Raw genomic sequence first — 27326 nt, 5'->3', positions numbered from 1 at the left:
GATCTGTCTCCAAACCCGATCTCCATCACCTGTTCACCATGCCCTGTCTGGTCAGCAATCAGCTCTCAGCCTCTACCCACCTGCGGCTAGTCTATGTTTATAGTAAAAACCATTTTCCTTTATCAGCACTTTACTTCTCCTATGACTACAGAAAATACTACAGGACTCAAATAAAACCTAACTTCCAGATCTTAAATGTCAGCCAGGAAAATACAACATCCTGGAAAGGAAAATACAAGATTCCTGCCAAGAAAATACAACATCCATTAATTAGCACCCTATTTATTTATCATCTGCCAAGACTAATTGTTTGTCTTAGGGATACTGCACTCCTCTTAAGTAAAATGTTAAGTACATAAACATGTCCAAGTTTTACCACAACATCATTACTATTAATCTACATTTCTGCCAACCTTCAAGACCAAACTGCTCAAAACACACACTGCTCTGAAAGCTTTCCAATGTAACCCAAATGGCACTCATATACCAACCACCTCAGCAAACTTACAGTTGGAAAAAGACAGCAATAATTCAAAAGTATTTTCTTAAAATAATTATTTTTTGTTAAAAGGAAATAAATGCATAAGCTGCTGGTTTTAGTCAAATTGGGGCATCTAAAATTATGGTTTATTTACATATAATAATATTAATAGTTTAGTTTTAATAAATAATATGGCAGAGAAGGATAGTTTTCTATTTTGCAAATATATTCACACAAATTATCTTGTATCTGAAATAAATCCTCTTTTGTCTTTGCAATGACTCTGCTTCAATTAATCTTTAGAAAAAAAAATACTCTACTTTTTATTGACGAGTTCCATAAGGGACTTGAGGGGATACGTAGCAACATTAACCGAAAATATAAGAAGTATTTTAATAATTCAGTCTTTTCATTGTTTGCTTGGCTGACTCTCTGGATAGGTATTCTATATTCGCACAAAGATCACTACCTTTTGCATGAGGGAAAAAAGACTCTCCCCTTTCTGACTAGATGAAATCATTACTTAAATATTAATAAAATTCACTATCACAAGAAGCATCTTCTTTAATGCTAGATAAATACTGATTCTGTTGTTTCCTTTAAATGTTTTATAAAACAAGGAATTTATGTACTCCCATTTTAAACATTTTAGTGGAAACCAAAAAATAAGGAAAAATTTTGAAGTACAAAATATTTCAAAATTAATTTTTTCAAATCTGAGAACAGACTGCCTATTCCAAGGCCAGAGGCTGCATAAAACTTAAGATTTGACAGTTTGAGGAGGGTGGCCCTAAAATTAAAATTTCTGGATCTTACAATGGTATTTAGCCCTCTAATAGGCAAAGATGCGAAATACTTCAATTTCTACTAATCTAAAAAAAAGCAGGTAGGAGGATACTTCAGAGGCATCACAAACTTTTCTGGTTAGTTAAAAAGCATAGCTTTTATTTCTGTGTTTGAAGAGAAAGGTAGAGGAGTTAAAAAGGAAAGGGGGGAAAAGGAAACACAAAACTGAATCAAAAGGATGTTTATAGTATTCAAAAGCATCTAACAATAATCTGAACGTACAACCATGAGATAATTGTTAAGTAACTTACGGCAGAGCCACACAACAAAATATAATCGAGTCACCCTTTAAGATAAACGATAGATGATGTAATGTTAATCATGCAAAGTTGATTTTACAGCATGCTTTCTGCTATGTAAAAAACAGACTAGAAGGAAACAGACCATTATTTCATGGGTGACTTTCTATTCTTTGCTATTCTTTGGTCCCTAAGCATCTAGAGACTCTTTTCCAGGACTCTCCAAAATCTTGAGTGATCTAATATGCCTAAGCAGCCTCCTTGAGCTCAGCGTTCTTTCAGTAGGGCAGGAATTACCACTGTGGTCTGCTTGCCCATCTACTGGGATTTAATAAGAACACCGGAGTAAACCTTCCAGCAGCAACTCACAGCACTCAGAATAAAATTCCAACTCCTTAGCTTGGTATCCAAGCTCAGGCCCTTGCCCACTTCTCCTACCCAGCCCCTCACTCACTGTGTCCAGGCAACTGGCCAAGTTCATTCCCTCCTAAGAGTGTTTAAACACACTGTTCTCTCTGCCTAGAACTCTTGTCCCCAGAACGTCCTATGAATGGCTCAAACTTACACTAACTGCCTCAAAATGCCACCTCCTTACAAAGGCCTTCCCTGACACTGATTCCCATTTAGCTGCCTCTTCCCCAGCCCCATTTAAGTTCGAGGATTTTTTTTTTCCATCTATAGAAGCATTTTCTGTTACGTACCCAAATAAGTTTTATCACAGCAGTCTAAACACAGGGTGATAGCTCTTACCATTATGTGAATCTGTTTTTCTTCAACTTGTTATCTGCTCTACTTACCCCTCCCCCCTGATTATAATCATGAGAGTAGGTGCCTCACCTGTCTTGTTCACCACTATTATCCTAGTACCTGGAACAGTGCCTGAAAATAGTAGGCGCTCAATAAACAGCTGTTGAAGGAGTTAACGGATTATCACCGAAGGTGTTAACATTGAGAAGAAACGCAAAGAAACCAGAGGTGCTTTAGTAACACAAAGGAAATCACGTGGAAGCCTGTTTTCTTTTTTCCTATTTGTCGAAAGCAGCCAAGTATCACCTTCATTTGCATGTACAGGGGTGCTGTTAAAACCTACACTATTACAGTGTTAGAAACTACACTGACAGTCACCAAATTATTGTCACCTGCAGCCCAAACCACACTTGCTAAGTCTATGCTTCCCCAACAAACCACCAAACCACAACAAAAGTTGTAACTCTGCAGATCTGGAAGCTGCCTTGAGAACTGACTGCTAGCTCCTCTGGCTAGCAGAGTAAACTTGGGTGCATCCTTACCTCCATTTAGGCTGAATGACACCAGCTAGCCCAACTAATTACCTAACATGGGTAAAGCTAAAGCTCTTGGCTTTATATGCTATCCCATTGAAAACTCACAGCCACCCTGTAAGGCAGTTATTATATTTCATAGAAGAAGTTTAGAAGAGCTAAAATATTTGTTCAAAATAATTCACCCAAGTGCATATAACTAAGAATTGAAGCTCTACCAAGCTGGAACCCAGGTGAAGTGTTGAGCTGGGAGGAATGCAGGTAGCATTTCCATCAGATTACAACCTTTAATTTTTAATTGCCATATATCCAAATTACATTCTGACTAGAATACCAGCCCCTTTTTTGTGACCCCTTGCTAAAATAGCAACCATCCTTTAAATCACAGATCAAACAACTTTAGAAAGCGTTCCCCGATCACGCTAGTCAAACTTGATTAATCCTTTGGAAGCTACAAAGCCTTGTACCTTCTTCCACAGTATTTAGCACACTCTGCCTTAAGTATCTTACATGCAAATGTCATGTTAACACTACTCTATGATCCTCCAAGATATGTTTATTTCCCATGTCACCTCATTCATGTGCAGCACATAGTACTCAAAATATGTTATTTGAATGAATAAATAAAATGGAACTCAAAATATTACATATGAGGTAAATCACCTTCTAAGTTTAGCAATTATTACCATTTGATTATTTTCAAATGGATGATGAAGTTATAATCGATATAGAAACACAGAATCGAGTGTGATAGTCTTTTCTGGTTACCTAATCTACCCAGTTATTTCAGGAGACCCAGAAATTCCTTCTACAGCCTGCATTTTGCAATTATTTAAAATATTTATTGGCCAGGCACAGTGGCTCATGCCTATAATCCCAGCACTTTGGCAGGCCGAGGCGAATGGATCACCTGAGGTTAGGAGTTTGAGACCAGACTGGCCAACATGGCGAAACCCCATCTCTACTAAAATACAAAAATTAGCCGGGCATGGTGGCAGTCACCTGTAATACCAGCTACTCAGGAGGCTGAGGCAGGAGAATCGCTTGAACCTGGGAGGCAGAGGTCATGCCATTGCACTCCAGCCTCAGTGACAGAGTGAGACTCCATCCCGAAAAAAATAAAAAATAAAAAATATTTATTTAGCACTTAGCCCTACCAATCGATGGGCCCCGCATCCACAGATTCAACCAACCACAGATGAATATATTTCGAGAAAAAGAAAACCCACAAATTTTAAAAATACAGTATGACAATTATTTCCACAGCATCTACATTGTATTAGATATTATAAGTGATCTAGAGATGATTTAAAGTATGTCGGAGTATGCGCATAGGTTACATGGAAACACGAGGCCACTTGAGGAAACATAAGGTACTTGAGCATCACAGGTTTCAGTATCCGCGGGGTATCTGGGAAGGACCACCTTAGTTTGCTCAAGGAATGTCTGACTTGAGATTTGAAGAAATCAGCCCTGGCAAAAGCCATGGTGGGGGGTCACCCTAGGCCGAAGGAACATTAAAGGAAAAGGCTCAAGAAATAACTTGGCATATGTGAGGAAGAGAAAGGAGGCTAATGAGGAGGGTATCTGGCAAAGAAACAAGTGGTAGGAGAAACAGGAGAGGGAGCAAGAGCCAAAACATGTAGCATCTTGCAGGCCAGGATAAGACAATTGGATTTTAAGCTAAGAGCAATGGAAAACCAAGGAGAGTTTAAAGCAGGAGCATGGCACGATTTTTTTTTAAAAAAAAGATTATTTGGGTTGCTGGATGCAGAGCTGGGAGGCCAGTAAAGAGGAAACGGCAGTCACTCAATTGAAAGGTGATGGTGACTTGGACAGGGGTTGTGGCCATGGAAATGAAGACAAGTGGACAAATTTGAAATACAGTCTGAGGCTGAACTGACTGGACTTGCTGACGGGACTGGATGTGTGCACATAAGAAAAAGGTGGACTTTGCTTTATAACAAGTATTGAGACTGGAAAAACGGAGGAAAGCATAGATTTGAAGGGGAAGACCATGAGCTCTGCACTGTCCATGACAAATGTAAGAAGCCTATCCAATATCCACAAGGGGAAGTCAGGTGGGATCCCACTGTGGAACTCTGGGCGAGACTCAGCTGAAGTTATCATTCGGGAGTCAGCACACTGCATCCCTCTACGTCCTGGTCCGTCCGTCCGTTTTCCTGGGATACAAATAACTGCCTTCTCCGCGTTCAACCCTGAACATCTGCGCTGTATCCTCTGGACAACGGGGAGCGGGAAAGAAGCTACGCAGGAGCTTGGGTCGGGCAAGGCTCACGGGAAGCCGCTCTGGGTGCAGACGACAAAGGCGCAGGGACAGCGGAGAGGGCCAGGCGCGGCCTGCCGTGCTGCCCCCACGGCGCGGAACGCGCGCAGCAACCTCCACCCAGCCTCCGCGTCTGGACTCCCGCCGCCCCTGCCTCTGGGCCTCCTCCGCCCACCGGCAGGGTCTCCCGCGAAGCCCGCTGGGCCACGCTCTCACCCTCCTCCTCCTCACGCCGGGCCTTGCTCTTGGCCTTGGACTTCTGGCTGCGCGTTTCGCGTCCCCGCGGCTCCCCGCCGGCCGCGCGCTTCCGAGCCATATTGCTTGTCCAGGAAAAATCCACTTCGCATGTGACGCACCAGGCCGCGATGCGTTAGAACGCAGGCCCCGCCCCGAGGCGGGCGCGTCTGGCCACGCCCCTTCTTTGGAGGCCTAGTCACGCCCCCAAAGGAAGCTCCGCCCCATGCCCGTGGCCACTAAAAAACCGCGGGAAGCAGGAAAGAGCACAACAGGTTTCTCTCTATTTCCGGTGTTTTGTAGCCTCACGTTTCCGGAGCTCGGCGTTGCTCTTGTGTTCTCGCGAGAGGCGGGAAAGGGCGCAGGGTTTGAAACATGGCGGACGACGTAGACCAGGTGAGTGAATTTTAAGGAGGTAGCTCGGAGCCGCTTCTTGTACTAACCTGCTTTCTCCAAACTCAGGAAAAATGGCCAGTCGTGCCTCCTCTTTCCAAGTCACACGGCCTAATCCTCCCCGTCCTTTCCGTAAACACCGTCTTCCGAATTTTGCTGCAGGCCCTGAGGTCTTTTCCATTAGAAGGCCACCTGATGACTATTCATCACACTCTTCGCTTCATTTTTTTAAATCTGTAAATTATTATCCGTGCCTGCCTCACGGAGCTGTCAGGATTCCAATAGAAAGCCAGATAATAAAGTTAGGAGTTGTTACCATTACTGAGCTCAACAATTATTTACTCATTCAGCAGAGAGAGTGAACATCAGCTTTGTATGGTTAGACACTGTTCTAAGGGCCAGGGACACTGACATCGATATATAAGTGATCCTTGCCATGACTTGGAGCTTATATTCGCGAGGAGAACAGATAAATATAAATATGTAAGATTTATAGGAACTGTGATGTGCTATGAAGGAAACAAGGAACTGGTATGCAGAATAACAGATGGTCCTAGAAGCATTTTCACCTAGTCTTTTTCTTCCTCAAATATCTTTGGAGATCATGCTACAACTTAAACTTTCTACTGAAATCTCACCTCCTCAGAGAGGACTTCTGCCCAAATAGCACTCCCCCTACTCTGCTTACCCTGCCTCATTTTTCTTCATAGAACGTTATTTTTTCATATTAAATGTATGCATCTTTGTTTAATGTGTATCTCTCCTGACTAGAATGTAAGTGCTATAACAGTAGGGATTTTGTTTTGTTCATTCTTTTGTCCTTGGGGTTTAGAACAGTGCTGGAAATACTCAACAAATATTTGAGTGAATGAGTTAGATGATCAGAGGAGGCCTCTTTTAAAAGCCAATATATAAAGCTACAGGATGGAAAGAACAGAAAGTGGGCATCCCAGACAGAGGCTTAGGTAGCAGTAGGGCTCTGTCATGTGCATATTCTTACAGTATTATAGTTATTCGTATGCCTATCCACATTAGAATGAACTCCTTGAGGATGGGGATTGTGACTTCTGTATCATTGTAATCTAACAGTTGGTTATCTGATCCTTTAACAAACACCTGTTGAACTGAGGGATGTAGGGACCAGTTGAGTTAGATTATTTTTTTTTTCTCTCATCGGGCCTTTTGAATCTTCAGAGCCTGTTACGAATTCAGTTACCTTCCTCCACTGGCCTTGTGTACTTACTGAAGAAGCTCTCCTTGAATCATCTTTCTAACTCTTTAATGGCTGCAACCCTCCCTTCCATGTGGGTGACCCCAAGTCATCCTAGCCCTGACCTCTAAAACCAGTGTTTCCAGCAGTTCTTTAATAATATAATATTAGTAGGAATCTTTTCTTTTCTTTTTTTTTAGATGGAGTCTCACTTTATGGCCCAGGCTGGAGTGCAATGGCGCAATCTCAGTTCACTGCAACCTCTGCCTCCTGGGTTCAAGCGATTATCCTGTCTCAGCCTCCCAAATAGCTGGGACTACAGGCACGTGCCACCACGCCCGGCTAATTTTTGTATATTTAGTAGAGACGGGGTTTCACCGTGTTGGCCAGGCTGGTCTCAAACTCCTGACCTCAGGTGATCTGCCTTTTTCAGCCTCCCAAAGTACTGGGATTCAGGCGTGAGCCACCACGCCTAGCCAATAGGAACCGTTTCTAAGTATTAATATTTTCTGCTTTCGTGGCACTGTTTTAAATGCATTAACTAGTTTCATCCTCATAAGAACCCAAAAGGAAGGTTGTGGCTTTCTCAATTACAAATGAAGACTCTGAGAATTACAGATGGCATGGTTTTTAATCTCAGTTCATATGTGTCAGGTCACAGCCAGGAGTTGAACCCGGACCGCCTGACTCCAAAGTCAGTGCTTGCTTGCTTGCTGGCACCATCTTTCCTCACTGCAACCTCCACCTCCCAGGCTCAAGCAGTCCTCCTACCTCAGCTTCGGAGTAGCTGGGACTACAGGCACATGCCACCATGCCCGGCTAAGCCAGTGCTTTGAACCAGTGTTCTATTCTGGCTACTAAATATTCATCTTACTGGCCAGTTGGCAGCCTAACCTCAACCTGTGCTGAATTCATAATCTTCCCATAAACCTACACCTCTACTTGGCGTTCTGACTAGTATATGGTAGGCATTAAGTGAGTGTTTTTCCTATGATTACATAATATTTGAGATAAAGCTAAAGTCCCTGAGACCCTATACCCTGAAATTGGGTCAGGCAGTTTGGATTTTGAGGGAACAAAGTAGTCATGATTATTTTGCTGTGTAACTCCTCATGTATGCGTGTTTTAACCTACATTTATATAGCACATACTATGTGAAAAGCTCTGTTCTAAGCCTTCATATATGTCACTTAAGCCTCATAAAAACAGTATTAGGTAGACACTATTATCTCCATTTTACAGATTAGGAGACTGAAGCAGAAAAAGGTTAAATAACTTGCCCATGGTCATACAGCATAGCAGTGATTTAAGCACTACTCTATCTCTAGTACTATATTACTAAACCTGTTTCTCTTATCAGCAACAAACTACCAACACTGTAGAGGAGCCCCTGGATCTTATCAGGCTCAGCCTAGATGAGCGAATTTATGTGAAGATGAGAAATGACCGAGAGCTTCGAGGCAGATTACATGTGAGTAAATTTATCAAGTTACCTTGAAATCAGATTCCTTCCTATCCCCACTACCTTGAAATGTAAAACCTGTCCAGAGTGAAAGGGTATTTTGAAGGAAGAGAGGGTAGTGGAAAATCACTCATGTTTCCATAATTATGCCAAATAAAACTGCATGTATTCACATTTTTAATATTTTTTCTTTTAATAGAAATATGTTTATTATAGAACATTTTATTCCTTTCATTTTGCCTTCTGTTTATTTGTAAATAACATTTATTTGTCCTCCATTCTTAAATGTTTTTTAAATTTAAAACACAAATATGTGTTTTATTATGAAAAGTTAAACAGCACAAAAATATATAGAGTAAAAACTGAAATCCCATTTCCTCTACTAGTAACCACTATTAAAAATTGGATTATCTTGGCCGGGTGCAGTGGCTCATGCCTGTAATCTCAGCACTTTGGGAGGCTGGAGCAGGAGGATCACTTGAAGCCAGGAGTTCTCTGTGTTGCCAGCCTGGGCAACATAGAGAGACCCTGTCTCTACAAAAAATAAAAATTAAAAAATTAAAAATTGGGTTACTGTTTCTGTATGTTTACACACATATATTCATATATGTACATATGCACATACTTGCACTATGTACACCCTACCTCTACAAAACATGGATCCTGCTATACATGTTTTTCAGCACCTTTTTTTTTTTCACGTAATCTTTCTTGGAGATTATTGATCATTATGGCATTTAATTCTCATTTGTTCTCTTTAATGACTACCTAGGATTCTGTATATGATAGTGATCTTTTTTTTTTCATTTCTTGCTACAAATACTTACATAAATATTTGCAGTAAGCATTTTTTTACATATTTATTTGTGCATATCTGCAAAATATCTGTAGAATTGGTCCCTTGAAGTAATCCCATTTGTTCATAGAGTACCCTCAAGGTTTTGCCTCTCCTTAATGACTTGTTGCTTTCCTAAGTGTGTTGTTTTTCGTGTTGCTACTTTACCCTAAAGTGATTAAAAATAGCTAACATTTATTGAGCATTAGGTATAGATCAGCTACTATTATTCTAAGCATTTTGTGTGTGATATCTGATTTAATCTTTATAACAACCCTGTGATGATACATACTAATTATTCCTGCTTTGCCCTGTAGGAAGCTCAGGCTCAGAAAGGTACAGTCACTTGCCAGTAAAGGGAGAGCTAGAATTTGAATCTAGATTGTCTGACCTGAGTCCCACTCTTAAGTACTGTGGTTCCACCTTCCACAAAACCTAACGATAAAGAACCTCTGGGCTTGGGAAGGAAATAGGGACCCAGGGAGACAATCTACAGTTGGCCTTAAAGGAAGAGAGACTCCGGGAAAGGAATAGTGGTAACTTCGGGAATACAAATGGAATTGAGCTTAATTAGTTAAGTCTGTGGCCCTTGGAGGCTTCTTCACTTCCCTGTGTAAACTTGATGGTCTGTATCCTAAATGGCCCCAACTTTCTGTTTGTTTTGTACCCCTCAGTTATACATTTTTGCTCTCGTTAGTGTGCCCTGCTTAAAGCAGTTCCCCACGTGGCTGACAAGTGACTTTTATTTTGATGTGAGCAGGCGAACCATGTAACACGTTGTTAGAAGTAAACTTGGGTTCTGAACAAAGTCCCAGCTTTAAAGTGCACCTTTTAGTAAAATGAATGAACTTTGGAGCTTGGATTGAGTATCTTAGCTGCAACATTTATTGATTGAGCCCACAGGTGCTAAATACATTTAAGTTCTGGATAGGTTAGAAATGGGCAGGGTGTTGCTCTACTTACTTTCTCTCTGCAACATGTAGTCTACCGTATGCCTTTAGAAGACTGCAATGCCATCATCTTACCAGTAAACAAAGGATTTTATCTTCTTTACTGTATTTTTCTTGTCACATTGTTATAGGTGAATTTGAAGGCTGTCTACTGATAAATGATGAAGATGGATCTGCTGTTTTTCATAATTAAATATTATAAATGATGTGACTGCCTTAGATAACAAGTGGGGTGGAGACTTTAAAAATAATTTCAAGTGATTCTGAGTAAATTTATTTTTGGCCATATGAGCAGTTTTATATTTTTATCAGGTCAATTAAGTAATCATTTGAAATGACTTGTGAAGAAACAGTGTACTAGTACAGTAGGATTACTTTTTATTTGCATGTAAAAGTTTGTGATGTAAGTATCAAATACCTTAGTTGTAATTGAGCAATTTGCATATTGTTAATCCTTGATCATTTTCATAATTTGATTATTAAATTTCTTGGTTCTTTACCCTCTCACTTTAGGCTTATGATCAACATTTAAATATGATCTTGGGAGACGTGGAAGAAACTGTGACTACTATAGAAATTGATGAAGAAACATATGAAGAGATATATAAAGTAAGTCATGCAATTCTATTCATTGCTTTGCAAATATCAGCTGTTCTCTTTCAAACAGCTTAATTCATATTTATGGGAAGCGCGTCATGTTTTGACACCTACTTATGGACGCAATAGAGCACAGCAATTAAATGCAGGGGTTCTGGCATCTGACAGACATGGTTGCCAGTACTGGCCTGACCACTTCCTACTTGGGCTACCTTGGGCAAGGGAATTAAGTTGGCTGACTTCTCATTGGTAAGCAGGAATACTACCACTTACTTCATAGGGTTCCCAGATTCAGTGAGATACAACAATGCAAGGTGGCTATGTATAGTAGTGTGTAACAGTAATAGTGGACAGTGTTCTTTCATTTTCTATGGATTTGATCTATTAATACTTAATTTATTAGAAACTGAAACTGAAAAAATTTTTAAATATTTATTCATTAAAAAAACCTGGCTGGACATCGTGGCTCACACCTGTAATCCCAGCACTTTGGGAGGCCAAGGCGGGTGGATCACCTGAGGTCAGGAGTTCAAGACCAGCCTCACCAACATGGAGAAGCCCCATCTTTACTAAAAATACAAAAAATTAGCCGGGTGTGGTAGCATATGCCTGTAATCCCAGCTACTTGGGAGGCTGAGGCAGGAGAACTGCTTGAATCCTGGAGGCAGAGGTTGCAGTGAGCTGAGATTGTGCCATTGCACTCCAACCTGGTCAACAAGAGTGAAGCTCTGTCTCAAAAAAAGGCCGGGCACGGTGGCTCACACCTATAATCCCAGCACTTTGAGAGGCCAAAGCGTGTGAATCACCTGAGGTCAGGAGTTCGAGACCAGCTTGGCCAACATGGTAAAACCCTATCTCTACTAAAAATACAAAAACTTAGCTAGGTATGGTGGCATATGCCTGTAATCCCCCCTACTTGGGAGGCTGAGGCAGGAGAACTGCTTGAACCCTGGAGACAGAGATTGCAGTGAGCTGAGATTATGCCATTGCACTCCAGCCTGGTCAACAAGAGTGAAACTCCATCTCAAAAAAAAGTCCGGGCACGGTGGCTCATGCCTGTAATCCCAGCACTTTGAGAGGCCAAAGCGTGTGTATCACCTGAGGTTAGGAGTTTGAGACCAGCCTGGCCAACATGGCAAAACCCTGTCTGTACTAAAAATACAAAAAATCAGTCGGCCGTGGCGGCAGGCGCCTGCAATCCCAGCGACTCGGGAGGCTGAGGCAGCAGAATCACTTGAATCCGGGAGGTAGAGGTTGCGGTAAGCTGAGATCGTGCTACTGTACTCCAACCTGGGGAACAGAGTGAGACTGTGTCTCAGAACAAAACAAAACACCTATCACATGTTACTGTAACATTTTTATGAACAATAACTATTTTCTAAAACAAAATGTTTAATGAGGAATGTCTTTGTTTTACATTTTTGCAAATCTCTTTAATGCCTGGCTTAATCGATGACAGCTAGAAGATTCTTATATCTTTTTTCTGCATTAAATGTATCATGAGATGTTGTAAATGAAGCAAATCTGACCACACAGATAGTTAGTTGGAAAGGAAGGAGTATGTTTTGTGGATGTTCCACCTTTGATACTACACCAAACTGAACAAGTGGTAGTCAGTCAAAGGTTATTTGCAGTCTGGAATCTGAAACGGTAACAGTAAACTTTTCATACTCTTGTTAGGTGAAAATTCATTAATCTGCCTTGCACTTCAAATGGATCTTTTACTCATGCATGATTTGGTTATATCAGGCACTGGTTCTTTAGAAAATAGTTCACTGAACTATGCAGATTCATTTTATTTGTTCGATGTTTAAAAAAAAATCACATTTATTAGTATCACCAATGATCTTGTCAGAAAGGTCTTTTTTTTTTTTTTTTTCTAAGACAGTCTCCCTGTGTCACCCAGGCTGGAGTGCAATGGTGATCTCAGCTCACTGCAGCCTCCGCCTCCCAGGTTCAAGCAATTCTCGTGCCTCCCAAGTAGCTGGGATTACAGGCATGTGCTACCACGCACAGCTAATTTTTGTGTTTTTAGTAAATACGGGGTTTTACCATGTTGGCCAGGCTGGTCTTGAACTCCTGGCCTCCCAAAGTGCTGGGATTACAGGTGTGAGCCACTGTGCCAGGCCGTAGCAGAGAGATCTTTAAGATTTGGGAAGCCAGTTTCTGAGCCTGCCAGGGCATACTGGTTAAAATGTGGGCTCAGAGTACAAGACTACGTGGATTCAAATCTTGACTCCCTTGCTTACCACCTTTTTAATTGGGCCAGCTCACCTACCCTGTCTGTGAATGTGTTTCCTTGTCTGTAAACTGGGAATAATAATAGGACCCACTTCATATAACCGTGGAGGATTCATTGAGGGCTACATGAAAAGCCTTCAGATTAGCGACAGGCACATTGTAACTGTTAAACTGTTAGCCTTCATTGGATTTTGTAGTTCTGCTTTATCCTGGCATTCCTCCTCTCTGACCACACCTGACTCCTTTGCTAGTGTTCTTTCTCCTAAGTGTAAACACTTCACATTTGTTTCTTTTTTTTAAATTTTATTTATTTATGTATTTTGCTGGCTTATTTATCCAAGAAAGAATAGTATTTTTTAAAATCTGCATTTTTTTCCCTTTAGGAATTTCATTTAGTAACTATTGTTTGGTGGTGGTTACTGTTTTCTTAACATGGACACAATCATAAGTACCAATTCTAAGATGCACTTTTCTTAAATTTTAGCATCTCAAAATCTGATTGCATCTTACAGGTGATGTGATAAAAAAAATTGTGTCATAATGTAATTGGCAAAATTTTTCCTTTTTCGGTTCAACTAAGCTTACAAATGATATCTTAAATGTGATAAAATATGGACTATGCAGCTTTAATATTCTGCTTTATTCATGTAACATTATTAACGTAAGAATTTTACCGTGGGAGTAGACTCTTCATAAGCATTTTAATGCTCTTGTCTTGAATTCTGCTTGTGACAGAAATGACTCTTCAACTGTGGTGTCTATTCTTACAGAGAAGGGAACACTGCCACTTACTCCATGTTTACAGTGAACCAACAGCAGGGTCCACCTCTGTCATCCCTAGTAGTCTGCTCCAAGTGCGGTTCCTCCTGAAACTGTTTGAAAGTGCTATGTGTCTGTGCACATGTGCATTTCTCTGGGTGGAGTGTCTATAACAATCTCAGTAGTTACTGACCTCGATTAAGATTAATTGCTGCCTTGAAAAGCTACCGGGACTAGTTAGCTCCTGAACGCTGTGTACTGGTGTGCATGTGATCTCTCTTGTGCCTAGAATTGCAGCTGCAGAACAGTCAGCAAAGTCTGTTAAGTTAATGAGTTTTTTTCACATTGCCATGATGTGTTGGGTAAAACATTTAAAATGGAATCTTTGGATGACTGAGAATACTTCAGTGTGTAAATGTGTATTAACAATAGACTTAGAAAGGAAAGACAGTGATATTATGGGGAGTGTCTGCATCTGGTTCAGTGCCATGGAGAGTAACTACTTCACCCTCCTATGCACTCTTGTTACTCATCTCCAAGATGGGAAACCAAGATGGGAAACCAGACTAAATGGTTTCTTACCTTGACCCATTTTACATGTTACTCTCTCTCTCGTCTATTGAAATAACTAATGAACATCAATGTTATCACCAAAACAGTATGGGGGACCCATAAACCATAGGGTTGTTGGGTTTTTTTTTCTGCTATAACTTACATAATTGACTTCTAAATAATTAATTTGACTGCTGACTTATAAATGGGAAGATGGAAAGCAGTCAGTCTTACTCTTCTGATTCTTGGTCCTCTATAATTGGAGTCTCCATTTTACAGATTGTGAACAGTCTGTGTTATTTGACCCAGCCTACTTTTTTGGCTGTCCATCATGTGTACTACCTTCCTTCACCAAACACCTCATAGTTTGGCTCACCAGATGGTTTCTCTTGGGGACGTTGCACCCTTTTGTAACTAAGCCCTCTGCTCCCTCTGCTTGCCCGAAGGCCTTCTACAGCATCAGATGGCTCTTCTAGACCTTTCTGTAGATTAGCACTGTAATAATAGAACTATCTGCAGTAGTGAAAATTTCTATCTAAGCTGTCATTACAGGAGCTGTGAGCCACATGTGGCTATTTGGCACTTGATATGGGTGCTGGTGTGACTAAGGAACTGAACATTTAATTTTATTTAATTTTAATTTAATGAGCCACCTGTGACTAGTGGCACTTGTATTAGAGCAGCTCTAGACCTGCTCCCTCATACAGAGCTAACTCTTTATGGTCCATGCTGAGACCATATGGTCCATATCACCCTATAGTACTTAACACATATTTCTTTTCTTACTCATTTTAAGTTGCTTCCATTTTAATTTAACTTTTTGAATAGATACTAGACTCACACAGTCTTAAAATCACAAAATGCAGAAAGGAACACAGTGTAGTAAAAAGTCTTCCACCCCATCCTCTGTTCATCATCTTTACACCCCACCCCCAGACATAAGCACTGTTACTGGTTTCTTGAGAATCTTCTCATGTCTTTATGCATATGCTAATGAATGTTAATTATTCTCCCTTCCCGTTTTTTTTATCTCAGTGCTCTTTCCCTTTCATACATAGCTTCCTTGTGCTTTCATTTTTAGCTTTATGGTACTTCATTGTATAGATGTACCATAATTTAACTGTTTTCCTGTTGATAGACAGCCATTTCCAATATTTTGCTAATAAAACCTATTCTGCTGTAGATAATGTTATTTTTTTTTTTTAAATTATACTTTAAGTTCTGGGTTACATGTGTATAACATACAGTTTTGTAACATGGGTATACACGTGCCCTGGTGGTTTGCTGCACCCATCAACCCGTCACCTACATTAGGTATTTCTCCTAATGTTATCCCTCCCCTAGCCTCCCAGCTCCTGACAGGCCCTGGTGTGTGATGTTCCCCTCCCTGTGTCCATGTGTTCTCATTGTTCACCTTCCTCTTATGAGTGAGAACATGGGGTGTTTGGTTTTCTGATCTTGTGATATTTTGCTGAGAATGATGGTTTCCAGCTTCATCCATATCCCTGCAAAGGACATGAACTCCTCCTTTTTTATACCTGCACAGTATTCCATGATGTATATGTGCCACATTTTCTTAATCCAGTCTATCATTGATGGACATTTGGGTTGGTTCCAAGTCTTTGCTATTGTGAGTAGCGCCGCAATAAACACATACATGTTTATGTGTCTTTATAGTAGCACGATTTACAATCCTTTCAGTATATGCTCAGTAATGGGATGCCTGGGTCAAATTTTATTTCCAGTTCTAGATCCTTGAGGAATCGCCACACTGTCTTCCACAGTGGTTGACCTAATTTATGCTCCCACCAACAGTGTAAAAGCATTCCAATTTTTCCACAACCTTTCTAGCATCTGTTGTTTCCTGACTTTTTAATGATCACCATTCTAACTGGCGTGAAATAGTATCTCGTTGTGGCTTTGATTTGCATTTCTCTATTGACCAGTGATGACGAGCATTTTTTCGTATGTCTTTTGACTGCATAAATGTCTTCTTTTAAGAAGTGTCTCTTCATATCCTTTGCCCATTTTTTGGTGGGGTTGTTTTTTTCTTGTAAATTTGTTTAAGTTCTTTGTAGATTCTGGATATTAGCCTTTTGTCAGATGGATAGATTGCAAAAATTTTCTCCCATTCTGTAGGTTGCCTGTTCACTCTGATGATAGTTTCTTTTGCTGTGCAGAAGTGCTTTAGTTTAGTTAGATCCCATTTGTCAATTTTGGCTTTTGTTGCCATTGCTTTTCGTGTTTTAGACATGAAGTCTTTGCCCATGCCTATGTCCTGAATGGTATTGCCCAGGTTTTCTTCTAGGATTTTTATGGTCCTAGGTCTTAAATGTAAATCTTTGATCCATCTTGAGTTGATTTTTGTAAAAGGTTTAAGGAAGGGATCCAGTTTCAGTTTTCTGCATATGGCTAGCCAGTTTTCCCAACACCATTTATTAAATAGGGAATCTTTTCCCCATTTCTTGTATGTGTCAGGTTTGTCAAAGATCAGGTGGTTGTAGCTGTGTGGTGTTATTTCTGAGGCCTCCGTTTTGTTCCATTGGTCTATATATCTGTTTTGGTACCAGTACCATGCTGTTTTGGTTACTGTAGCCTTGTAATGTAGTTTGAAGTCAGGTAGTGTGATGCCTCCAGCTTTGTTCTTCTTGCCCAGGATTGCCCTGGCTATGCAGGCTCTTTTTGGTTCCATATGAAGTTTAAAGTAGTTTTTTTCAATTCTGTGAAGAAAGCCAGTGGTAGGTTGATGGGGTTAGCATTGAATCTATAAATTACTTTGGGCAGTATGGCCATTTTTATGATATTGATTCTTCCTATCCATGATCATAGAATCTTTTTCCATTTATTTGTGTCCTCTCTGATTTCCTTGAGCAGTGGTTTGTAGTTCTCCTTGAAGAGGTCCTTCACATCCCTTGTAGTTGTATTCCTAGGTATTTTATTCTCTTAGTAGCAATTGTGAATGGGAGTTCACTCATGATTTGGCTCTTTATTTGTCTGTTATTTGTGTATAGGGATGCTTGTGATTTTTGCACGTTGTATCCTGAGGTTGCGTATCAGCTTAAGGAGGTTTTGGACTGAGACGATGGGGTTTTCTAAATATACAATCATGTCATCTGCAAACAGAGACAATTTGACTTTCTCTTTTCCTATTTGAATACCCTTTATTTCTTTCTCATGCCTGATTGACCTGGCCAGAACTTCCAATACTATGTTGAATAGGAGTGGTGAGAGAGGGCATCCCTGTTTTGTGCCGGTTTGCAGAGGGAATGTTTCCAGTTTTGCCCATTCAGTATGATATTGGCTGTGGGTTTGTCATAAATAGCTCTTATTATTTTGAGATATGTTTCATCGATACCCAGTTTATTGAGAGTTTTAGCATGAAGAGGTGTTGAATTTTATTGAAGGCCTTTTCTGCATCCATTGAGATAATCATGTGGTTTTGTGACTGGTTCTATTTATGTGATGGGTTACATTTATTGATTTGCATATGCTGAACCAGCCTTGCATCCCAGGGATGCAGCTGACTTGATCGTGGTGGATCAGCTTTTGATGTGCTGCTGGATTCAGTTTGCCAGTATTTTATTGAGGATTTTCGCATCAGTGTTCATCAGGGATATTGGCCTGAAATTTTCTTTTTTGTGTGTGTATCTCTGCTAGGCTTTGGTATCAGGATGATACTGGCCTTATAAAATGAGTTAGGGAGGACTCCCTCTTTCTCTGTTGTTTGGAATAGTTTCAGAAGGAATGGTACCAGCTTCTCTTTGTACCTATGATAGAATCCGACTGTGAATCTGTCTGGTCCTGGACTTTTTTTGGTTGGTAGGCTATTAATTACTGCCTCAATTTCAGAACTTGTTATTGGTCTATTCAGGGATTCGACTTCTTCCTGGTTTAGACTTGGGAGGGTGTAAGTGTCCAGGACTTTATCCATTTCTTCAAGATTTTCTAGTTTATTGCATAGAGATGCTTATAGTATTCTCTGATTGTAGTTTGTACTTCTGTGGGATCAGTGGTGACATCCCCTATATCATTTTTTATTGCGTCTATTTGATTCTTCTCTCTTTTCTTCTTTGTTAGACTGGCTAGCGGTCTATTTTGTTGATTTAAAAAAAAAAAAAACCCTCCTGAATTCATTGATTATTTTTTCGGGGTTGTTCATGTCTCTGTCTCCTTAAGTTCTGCTCTGATCTTAGTTATTTCATGTCTTCTAGCTTTTGATTTGTTTGCTGTTGCTTCTGTAGTTCTTTTAATTTTGATGTTAGGGCGTCAATTTTAGATCTTTCCTGCTTTCTCTTGTGAGCATTTAGTGCTATAAGTTTCCTTCTAAACACTACTTTAAATGTGTCCCAGAGATTCTGGTACATTGTGTCTTCATTCTCGTTGGTTTCAAAGAATATCTTTATTTCTGCCTTCTTTTCGTTGTTTACCCAGTAGTCATTCGGGAGCAGGTTGTTCAGTTTCCATGTATTTGTGGTTTTGAGTGAGTTTCTTAATCCTGAGTTCTAATTTGATTGCACTGTGGTCTGAGAGATTGTTAAGATTTCCTTTCTTTTGCATTTGCTGAGGAGTGTTTTACTTCCAATTATGTGGTCAATTTTAGAATAAGTGCAATGAGGGGCAGAGAAGAATGTGTATTCTGTTGATTTGGGGTGGAGAGTTCTGTAGAGGTCTGTTAGGTCGGCTTGGTCCAGAACTGAGTTCAAGTCCTGAATATCCTTGTTAATTTTCTGTCTCATTGATCTGTCTAATATTGACAGTGGGGTGTTAAAGTCTCCCACTATTATTGCGTGGGAGTCTAAGTCTCTTTGTAGGTCTCTAAGAACTTGTTTTATGAATCTGGGTGCTCCTGTATTGGGTGCATATATATTTAGGATAGTTAGCTCTTCTTGCTACATTGTTCCCTTTACCATTATGTAATGCCCCTCTTTGTCTCTTTTGATCTTTGTTGGTTTAAAGTCTGTTTTATCAGAGATTAGAATTGCAACTCCTGCTTTTTTTGCTTTACATTTGCTTGGTAAATATTCCTCCTCCCTTTATTTTGTGCCTATGTGTGTCTTTGCATGTGAGATGGGTCTCTTGAATACAGTACACTGATGGGTCTTGACTCTATCCAATTTGCCAGTCTGTTTCTTTTAATTGGAGCATTTAGCCCGTTTACGTTTAAGGTTAATACTGTTATGTGTGAATTTGATACTGNTATCAGCTTAAGGAGGTTTTGGACTGAGACGATGGGGTTTTCTAAATATACAATCATGTCATCTGCAAACAGAGACAATTTGACTTTCTCTTTTCCTATTTGAATACCCTTTATTTCTTTCTCATGCCTGATTGACCTGGCCAGAACTTCCAATACTATGTTGAATAGGAGTGGTGAGAGAGGGCATCCCTGTTTTGTGCCGGTTTGCAGAGGGAATGTTTCCAGTTTTTGCCCATTCAGTATGATATTGGCTGTGGGTTTGTCATAAATAGCTCTTATTATTTTGAGATATGTTTCATCGATACCCAGTTTATTGAGAGTTTTTAGCATGAAGAGGTGTTGAATTTTATTGAAGGCCTTTTCTGCATCCATTGAGATAATCATGTGGTTTTTGTGACTGGTTCTATTTATGTGATGGGTTACATTTATTGATTTGCATATGCTGAACCAGCCTTGCATCCCAGGGATGCAGCTGACTTGATCGTGGTGGATCAGCTTTTTGATGTGCTGCTGGATTCAGTTTGCCAGTATTTTATTGAGGATTTTCGCATCAGTGTTCATCAGGGATATTGGCCTGAAATTTTCTTTTTTGTGTGTGTATCTCTGCTAGGCTTTGGTATCAGGATGATACTGGCCTTATAAAATGAGTTAGGGAGGACTCCCTCTTTCTCTGTTGTTTGGAATAGTTTCAGAAGGAATGGTACCAGCTTCTCTTTGTACCTATGATAGAATCCGACTGTGAATCTGTCTGGTCCTGGACTTTTTTTGGTTGGTAGGCTATTAATTACTGCCTCAATTTCAGAACTTGTTATTGGTCTATTCAGGGATTCGACTTCTTCCTGGTTTAGACTTGGGAGGGTGTAAGTGTCCAGGACTTTATCCATTTCTTCAAGATTTTCTAGTTTATTGCATAGAGATGCTTATAGTATTCTCTGATTGTAGTTTGTACTTCTGTGGGATCAGTGGTGACATCCCCTATATCATTTTTTATTGCGTCTATTTGATTCTTCTCTCTTTTCTTCTTTGTTAGACTGGCTAGCGGTCTATTTTGTTGATTTAAAAAAAAAAAAAAACCCTCCTGAATTCATTGATTATTTTTTCGGGGTTGTTCATGTCTCTGTCTCCTTAAGTTCTGCTCTGATCTTAGTTATTTCATGTCTTCTAGCTTTTGATTTGTTTGCTGTTGCTTCTGTAGTTCTTTTAATTTTGATGTTAGGGCGTCAATTTTAGATCTTTCCTGCTTTCTCTTGTGAGCATTTAGTGCTATAAGTTTCCTTCTAAACACTACTTTAAATGTGTCCCAGAGATTCTGGTACATTGTGTCTTCATTCTCGTTGGTTTCAAAGAATATCTTTATTTCTGCCTTCTTTTCGTTGTTTACCCAGTAGTCATTCGGGAGCAGGTTGTTCAGTTTCCATGTATTTGTGGTTTTGAGTGAGTTTCTTAATCCTGAGTTCTAATTTGATTGCACTGTGGTCTGAGAGATTGTTAAGATTTCCTTTCTTTTGCATTTGCTGAGGAGTGTTTTACTTCCAATTATGTGGTCAATTTTAGAATAAGTGCAATGAGGGGCAGAGAAGAATGTGTATTCTGTTGATTTGGGGTGGAGAGTTCTGTAGAGGTCTGTTAGGTCGGCTTGGTCCAGAACTGAGTTCAAGTCCTGAATATCCTTGTTAATTTTCTGTCTCATTGATCTGTCTAATATTGACAGTGGGGTGTTAAAGTCTCCCACTATTATTGCGTGGGAGTCTAAGTCTCTTTGTAGGTCTCTAAGAACTTGTTTTATGAATCTGGGTGCTCCTGTATTGGGTGCATATATATTTAGGATAGTTAGCTCTTCTTGCTACATTGTTCCCTTTACCATTATGTAATGCCCCTCTTTGTCTCTTTTGATCTTTGTTGGTTTAAAGTCTGTTTTATCAGAGATTAGAATTGCAACTCCTGCTTTTTTTGCTTTACATTTGCTTGGTAAATATTCCTCCTCCCTTTATTTTGTGCCTATGTGTGTCTTTGCATGTGAGATGGGTCTCTTGAATACAGTACACTGATGGGTCTTGACTCTATCCAATTTGCCAGTCTGTTTCTTTTAATTGGAGCATTTAGCCCGTTTACGTTTAAGGTTAATACTGTTATGTGTGAATTTGATACTGTCATTATGATACTAGCTGGTTGTTTTGCCTGTTAGTTAATGCAGTTTCTTCATAATGTCCATGTTCTTTACAATGTGTTATGTTTTTGCAGTGGCTAGTACGGGTTGTTCCTTTCCATGTTTAGTGCTTCTTTCAGGAGCTCTTGTAAGGCAGGCCTAGTGGTGACAAAATCCCGCAACATTTGCGTATCTGTAAAGGATTTTATTTCTCCTTCGCTTATGAAGCTTAGTTTGCCTGGATATGAAATTCTGGGTTGAAATTTCTTTTCTTCAAGAACATTGAATATTGGCCCCCACTCCCCTCCCTTCTGGCTTATAAGGTTTCCTTAGAGATATCCACTGTTAGTCTGTTGGGCTTCCCTTTGTGTGTAATCCGACCTTTCTCTCTGGCTGCCCTTAACGTTTTTTCCTTCATTTCAACCTTGGTGAATCTGACGATTATGTGTCTTGGGGTTGCTCTTCTTGAGGAGTGTCTTTGTGGTGTTCTGTATATTTCCTGAATTTGAATGTTGGCCTGCCTTACTAGGTTGGGGAAGTTCTCCTGGATAATATCCTGAAAAGTGTTTTCCAACTTGGTTCCATTCTCTCTGTCACTTTCAGGTACACCAATCAAATGTAGATTTGTTCTTTTCACATAGTCCCATATTTCTTGGAGGCTTTGTTTGTTCCTTTTTATTCTTTTTTCTCTAATATTGTCTTCTCTCTTTATTTCATTAAGTTGATCTTCAATCACTGATGTCCTTTCTTCCACGTGATCGAATCAGCTATTGATACTTGTTTATTCTTCACGAAGTTCTCGTGCTATGTTTTTCAGCTCATCAGGCCATTTATGTTCTTCTCTACATTGGTTATTCTAGTTAGCAATTTAACTAACCTTTTCTCAAGGTTCTTAGATTTCTTGCATTGAGTTATAACATGCTCGTTTAGCTCGGAGTTGTTGGTTATTACCCACCTTCTGAAACCTACTTCTGTCAGTTAGTCAGACTCATTCTCTGTCCAGCTTTGTTCCCTTGCGGGCGAGGAGTTGTGATCCTTTGGAGGAGGAGAGGCGTTCTTGTTTTTGGAATTTTCAGCCTTTTTGTGCTGGTTTTTCCCCATCTTTGTGGATTTATCTACCTTTTGTCTTTGATGTTGGTGACTTTCGGATGGGGTCTTTCAGTGGACATGCTAATCCTTTCTGTTTGTTTGTTTCCTTCTAACAGGCCCCTCTGCTGCCAGTCTGCTGGAGTTTTCTGACCCTGTTTGCCTGGGTATCACTAGCGGAGGCTGCAGAGCAGCAAAGATTGCTGCCTGTTCTTTCCTCTGGAAGCTTCAACCCAGAGGGACACCTGCCAGATGCCAACCAGAGCTCTCCTGTGTGAGGTGTCTGTTGGCCCCAACTGGGAGGCGTCTCTCAGTCAGTATACACGGGGGTCAGGGACCCACTTGAGGAGGCAGACTGACCCTTAGCAGAGCTCGAATGCTGTGCTGGGAGGTCTGCAGCTCTCTTCAGAGCCATCAGGCAGAGACGTTTAAGTCTGCTATAAGCCCCTGACTGGGGCTGCTGCCTTTTTTACAGAGATGGCCTGTCCAGAGAGGAGAAAACTCAATTTTATCTTTTTCTTAATGTGGGAGTATACCTGCAGAATAAATTCATGCTTTCTCTCTTTTTATTTCTGGAATGGGGAGTCTAGGAGGACAGTCCATGTTTTATTCATCTCCCTGTGTCTAATGTCTATTATAGTACCTGACACATAATGGGCACTGCAAATGTTTATATGAGTAGACTTCAGATTTCATTGCAGGTTGACTCTAAGTTTTAAACAGAGGATTCTATTTCATTGCAAGGACTGCAGATCCAAGCCTTGTCACCTATCGGACACACATGCACACTTAAAAAAAAATTTCTGGGTGAAATTCATCACCAGTACTAGAAGGTTTAATACTTTTCTCTGATACTGAGTTTATAGCATCTTTTTCTTTCTTTTTTTTTTTTTAAACCTAGAGCACTTAAGTTTACACACTGAACTCCTTGTACTAGAGTCCCCTTCTTTCTCAGGAATTATTTATCTGTAGCCAGATCTCCTGCCTGGGTGTTATGACCAGACAGCCCAGGGGAGATTCCTCACACATGGGTTGTTGAAAGTATACTCTTGTGGGCATATTAGTTTGTGTTGGCTAGACTATGGTAACAGGTATCTCCTAAACATGTGCTGGCTCAGCAGAGTCACAGATGTGCAGTGGCTCTGCACTGCTGGAGTTTGTTTCTCAATGACATAATTATTCTACGTAGGTCTCCTCCACGCAGTCATTCAGGAACCCAGACTCTTTGTGTCTTGTGGCTCCACCAACCCCTAAGTCTTTTGTCATCATTTCACATCCAGCCAGTGGGAGCAAAAAGGAGTGGAGGAGTGTACATGAGAAGTTTATGAATCAGCCTGGAAGTACTACACCTCTTAAATTTTTTAGGATAGAGCTCAGTGATATGACCCTACCCAACTGTAAGGGAGCCTGGGAAATACAGTAGAATTGTGTGCCTAGGAAGGAAGAAGGAATTTTTATGAACAGCTAGCAGTTTCTGCCATAGTCTGCGCCCCGGCAACCAGTGTCTATATATCCCTGTGAGCAAAGGGCTTTAAAAAAAAGAATTCTTTATGGAAAAATGACCCAGGGTTAACTTACCAGTTCATTTTCCCTAGAAACAGATAAAATTGGAATGTCAGCTGTGTTAATAAAAAATATTGCTGTATTTTAAAAAGAGGCCCCTGGTTTGTAAACTGCACCTGAACTGAGAAAACTGTGAATGAGCTCTAAATACTGTTAGGAGCCCATAGCAATGGTCTTTCCTGAGAGTAATGCAACCCTTGTAGTGGAGTGTGCCCCCTCCTTGGTGACTATGAAGCCACATTTATGGAACTGTTATAAAAGATACTGGTTCTGGTGTGGAGCTTGGGGCAGTTAAGCCAGGATGGCTCCTGCACCTACCTGCTAACTAAGAAGTCATTTGGGTAGCTAGAGAAGAATCCTTGGAATGCCGTAAAGACTTCTGCTGAGACATTTGCCGCTGCCCAGAGGGCATGTGCTGTGTTTCCTTTGTATAAAGCTGTGTGCCCTTGGTTGTCTTGAGCTTTGTGAGTTTGATGGCCAAGTTGCTGCAGAGATCAATGATAGTGGGTGTTACAGAATCCTACTTCCCAGACAGAACACATCTCTACCCCAAAGGATGCAAGCAGGATATCCAGCTCAGGGTGCAGGACTGCCACGTGACTTTCAGTTCTGTGTCAGACTACATGTGGTCACTTGTACAGAGACCCATACCCCAAAGAAGATGGATAATGTACCCCTCCCACATTCATGATAAACACAGCAGGGACAGGATATCCACCACAAAAACTCTCTTTCAGAGAAGGAAGGAATGAGAAACATAAGACAGTTACTGGTCCCTAACAGTGATGAATCCCACTGGGAGGGCATGAATGCTCCCTGTCCTGGTAGCAGCAGAAATCCCCCGATTAGATGAAATATGTCCCATCCGATGTTTGGAACTTATACTAAATTTAATTGTGCGTCCTACACCTTTATTTGCAAAATATGGCAACCCTAAATGGGGTCTGCAGAGCTTTCAGGGCCAACTTCTATTATGCTGGAAGATTCAAATAGTCAAAGGTTTTTTGTTTTTTGTTTTTGGCCAGGCTGATGGTTTCTTTAGCAATGCAATTTCTTTGAAAACTTGGAACATCCAAACAATTCAAAGGGCCAGTAACCTGTCTAAGCTCTTCCTAGGCATAGTTTATAGGACTGCTTTATTTCTTCAGTTTCTCACCCCTATTCTGCTTTCTGAAATTAATGTTGACTACCTTGAGGCCATTTGCTACAAAAGTTTGGGTGGAAAGACAACACCCTTAATCTGATCTTTGCCTCAGAGCTGAGTTTGTTTACCTGGGGAATTTTACTGGGCCTTGTTTCTCAAAGCCTTTTTTCATATTTACTTCTGTAACTTGTGGTCTAAAAGTCAGTGGGTTTTCTAACCCTGTGAATCCTGTTTCTTTTCATCTCTGCTTGAAAGCCAACTAGTTCTTGCCTGAGCTTTTCTGTTTTTTTCTCCTGCCCTGCTAAATGCATTAGGCTAACAGCAACACCTACTAACATTTGGCTTTTCCAGCCTCTTCTCCTAGAGCTCGTAAGTTTAGGAGCCCCTTGGGCTACATTCCAAGTTTTATCTAATATTTTGCCAAGGCGTAATATTAGGATTTCAAACATTCATGTGTTTCTCTACTGCCCAAGGCCTGACCACTAAGCTAATGTGTCAAGGTATCCATTCCGTATATGTGACCACAGTAGCACACAGAAGTAACACATAATGACTCAGCAAAGTAGAAGTTGATCTCTTGTCCACATGACAGCCCTGGTGGGGTTTAGGTCTGTACAATAGCTTTCTTCCAGGTGGTAAGTCAAGGACCCAGGCTTCACCTATCAGTGGCTCTGCCATCTCTGAGTTCTCACTATTATCTTAGTTCATTTAGTGTTAGAGGAACGACCGCAGAGGGGCATTCTGGGTCAGTCTGGATATAGTCCTGCCATTTCTATTTACTTGACATTGGTTAAAGCAATCCGATGGCTACATCTGGTTGCAAGGAAGAATAAGAAACAGTCCAGCTGTGTGCCCAGGAGGAGAGTGAGTTTTAATGGGTAGCTCCAGTCTCCGCCACAACTGTCGAAAGGAAGCAGTTGATAAATTGGTTCTTGGTGCTACCAAGGTAAGTGATCAGGTTTTTTAATCCAATTTTTTGTGTCATGATGAATACATTTTTTAACATTTCTGTCACAAACAATAAGCAGTAATACACAATTGTATAAATATGTTCTGTTTTTTTCTCTTCTAGTCAACGAAACGGAATATTCCAATGCTCTTTGTCCGGGGAGATGGCGTTGTCCTGGTTGCCCCTCCACTGAGAGTTGGCTGAAACAAATAATTTGTCCTGTATGGAAAACAGGAGACTTTGTACAGTGGCCTTTCTAAATGTACAAAACATTCGAAAGAGAAGCCTGCATACATTTTGATATTAAGAAATAATTCTGGGGATTCTTCCATGCCTGAAATGAGTTGATTTGCAGATAACTCACAACTTCTTAAGTGAAATGGTATTTTCATTTTTCTTAAGCTCTTCCAATAAATATGAACACCAAGATGCAGAACTCTTTTTCAGGACTTGTTTGCTCCATTATTCTCACAGATATTTTTCTGATTTTTTCTTCTTTAAATTGGTGTTTCCTCATAGATTTTTTTCAGTGCCGTCTTCTGTCTTGTGAATGATTTAAGGTGAGCGCATGTCTTACCTTAGCACACATTTGTGGTGCACCTGCTGTGTTTCAGGCACCAGGTTTGAGTGCTGGCAACCAGAGTTTTACCAAAATGCTATCTGGGCCAGACACAGTGGCTCACACCTGTAATCCCAGCAGTTTGGGAGGCCAAGGAGGGTGGATCACCTGAGGTCAGGCGTTTGAGACCAGCCTGGCCAACATGGTGAAACCCTGTCTCTACTAAAAATACAAAAATTAGCCAGGCCTGGTGGCGCATACTTGTAATCCCAGCTATTCAGGAGGCTGAGGCAGTAGAATCACTTGAACTCGGGAG

At 40.5% G+C, this 27326-nt stretch overlaps 2 protein-coding genes across 3 annotated transcripts in view; one reads left to right on the top strand and one right to left on the bottom strand.

Moving 5' to 3' along the window:
- Positions 1-5493, bottom strand: part of XPC (XPC complex subunit, DNA damage recognition and repair factor) — a 33164-nt gene extending 27671 nt beyond the window's left edge. For both annotated transcript variants that reach the window (XM_017896252.1, XM_017896253.1), the window contains exon 1: positions 5350-5493. In XM_017896252.1, coding sequence (XP_017751741.1) covers positions 5350-5449 — 100 coding nt within the window. In that variant the 5' untranslated portion in view covers positions 5450-5493. The remainder of the gene's footprint in view (positions 1-5349) is intronic.
- A 104-nt stretch (positions 5494-5597) lies between these two features.
- Positions 5598-26891, top strand: LSM3 (LSM3 homolog, U6 small nuclear RNA and mRNA degradation associated). Its single transcript, XM_017896254.1, has 4 exons — positions 5598-5763; positions 8331-8441; positions 10731-10826; positions 26575-26891. Exons 1-4 carry the CDS (start codon positions 5743-5745, stop codon positions 26653-26655), a joined length of 309 nt encoding a protein of 102 aa, XP_017751743.1. The 5' UTR covers positions 5598-5742; the 3' UTR covers positions 26656-26891.
- Positions 26892-27326: the final 435 nt, after the last annotated feature.

The sequence above is a fragment of the Rhinopithecus bieti genome, unplaced genomic scaffold, assembly GCF_001698545.2.
Source record: "Rhinopithecus bieti isolate Rb0 unplaced genomic scaffold, ASM169854v2 scaffold_26131, whole genome shotgun sequence".
NCBI lineage: Eukaryota > Metazoa > Chordata > Mammalia > Primates > Cercopithecidae > Rhinopithecus > Rhinopithecus bieti.
The sequence above is the reverse complement of the archived record's forward strand: the minus strand, read 5'-3'. Positions and strand labels throughout refer to the sequence as shown.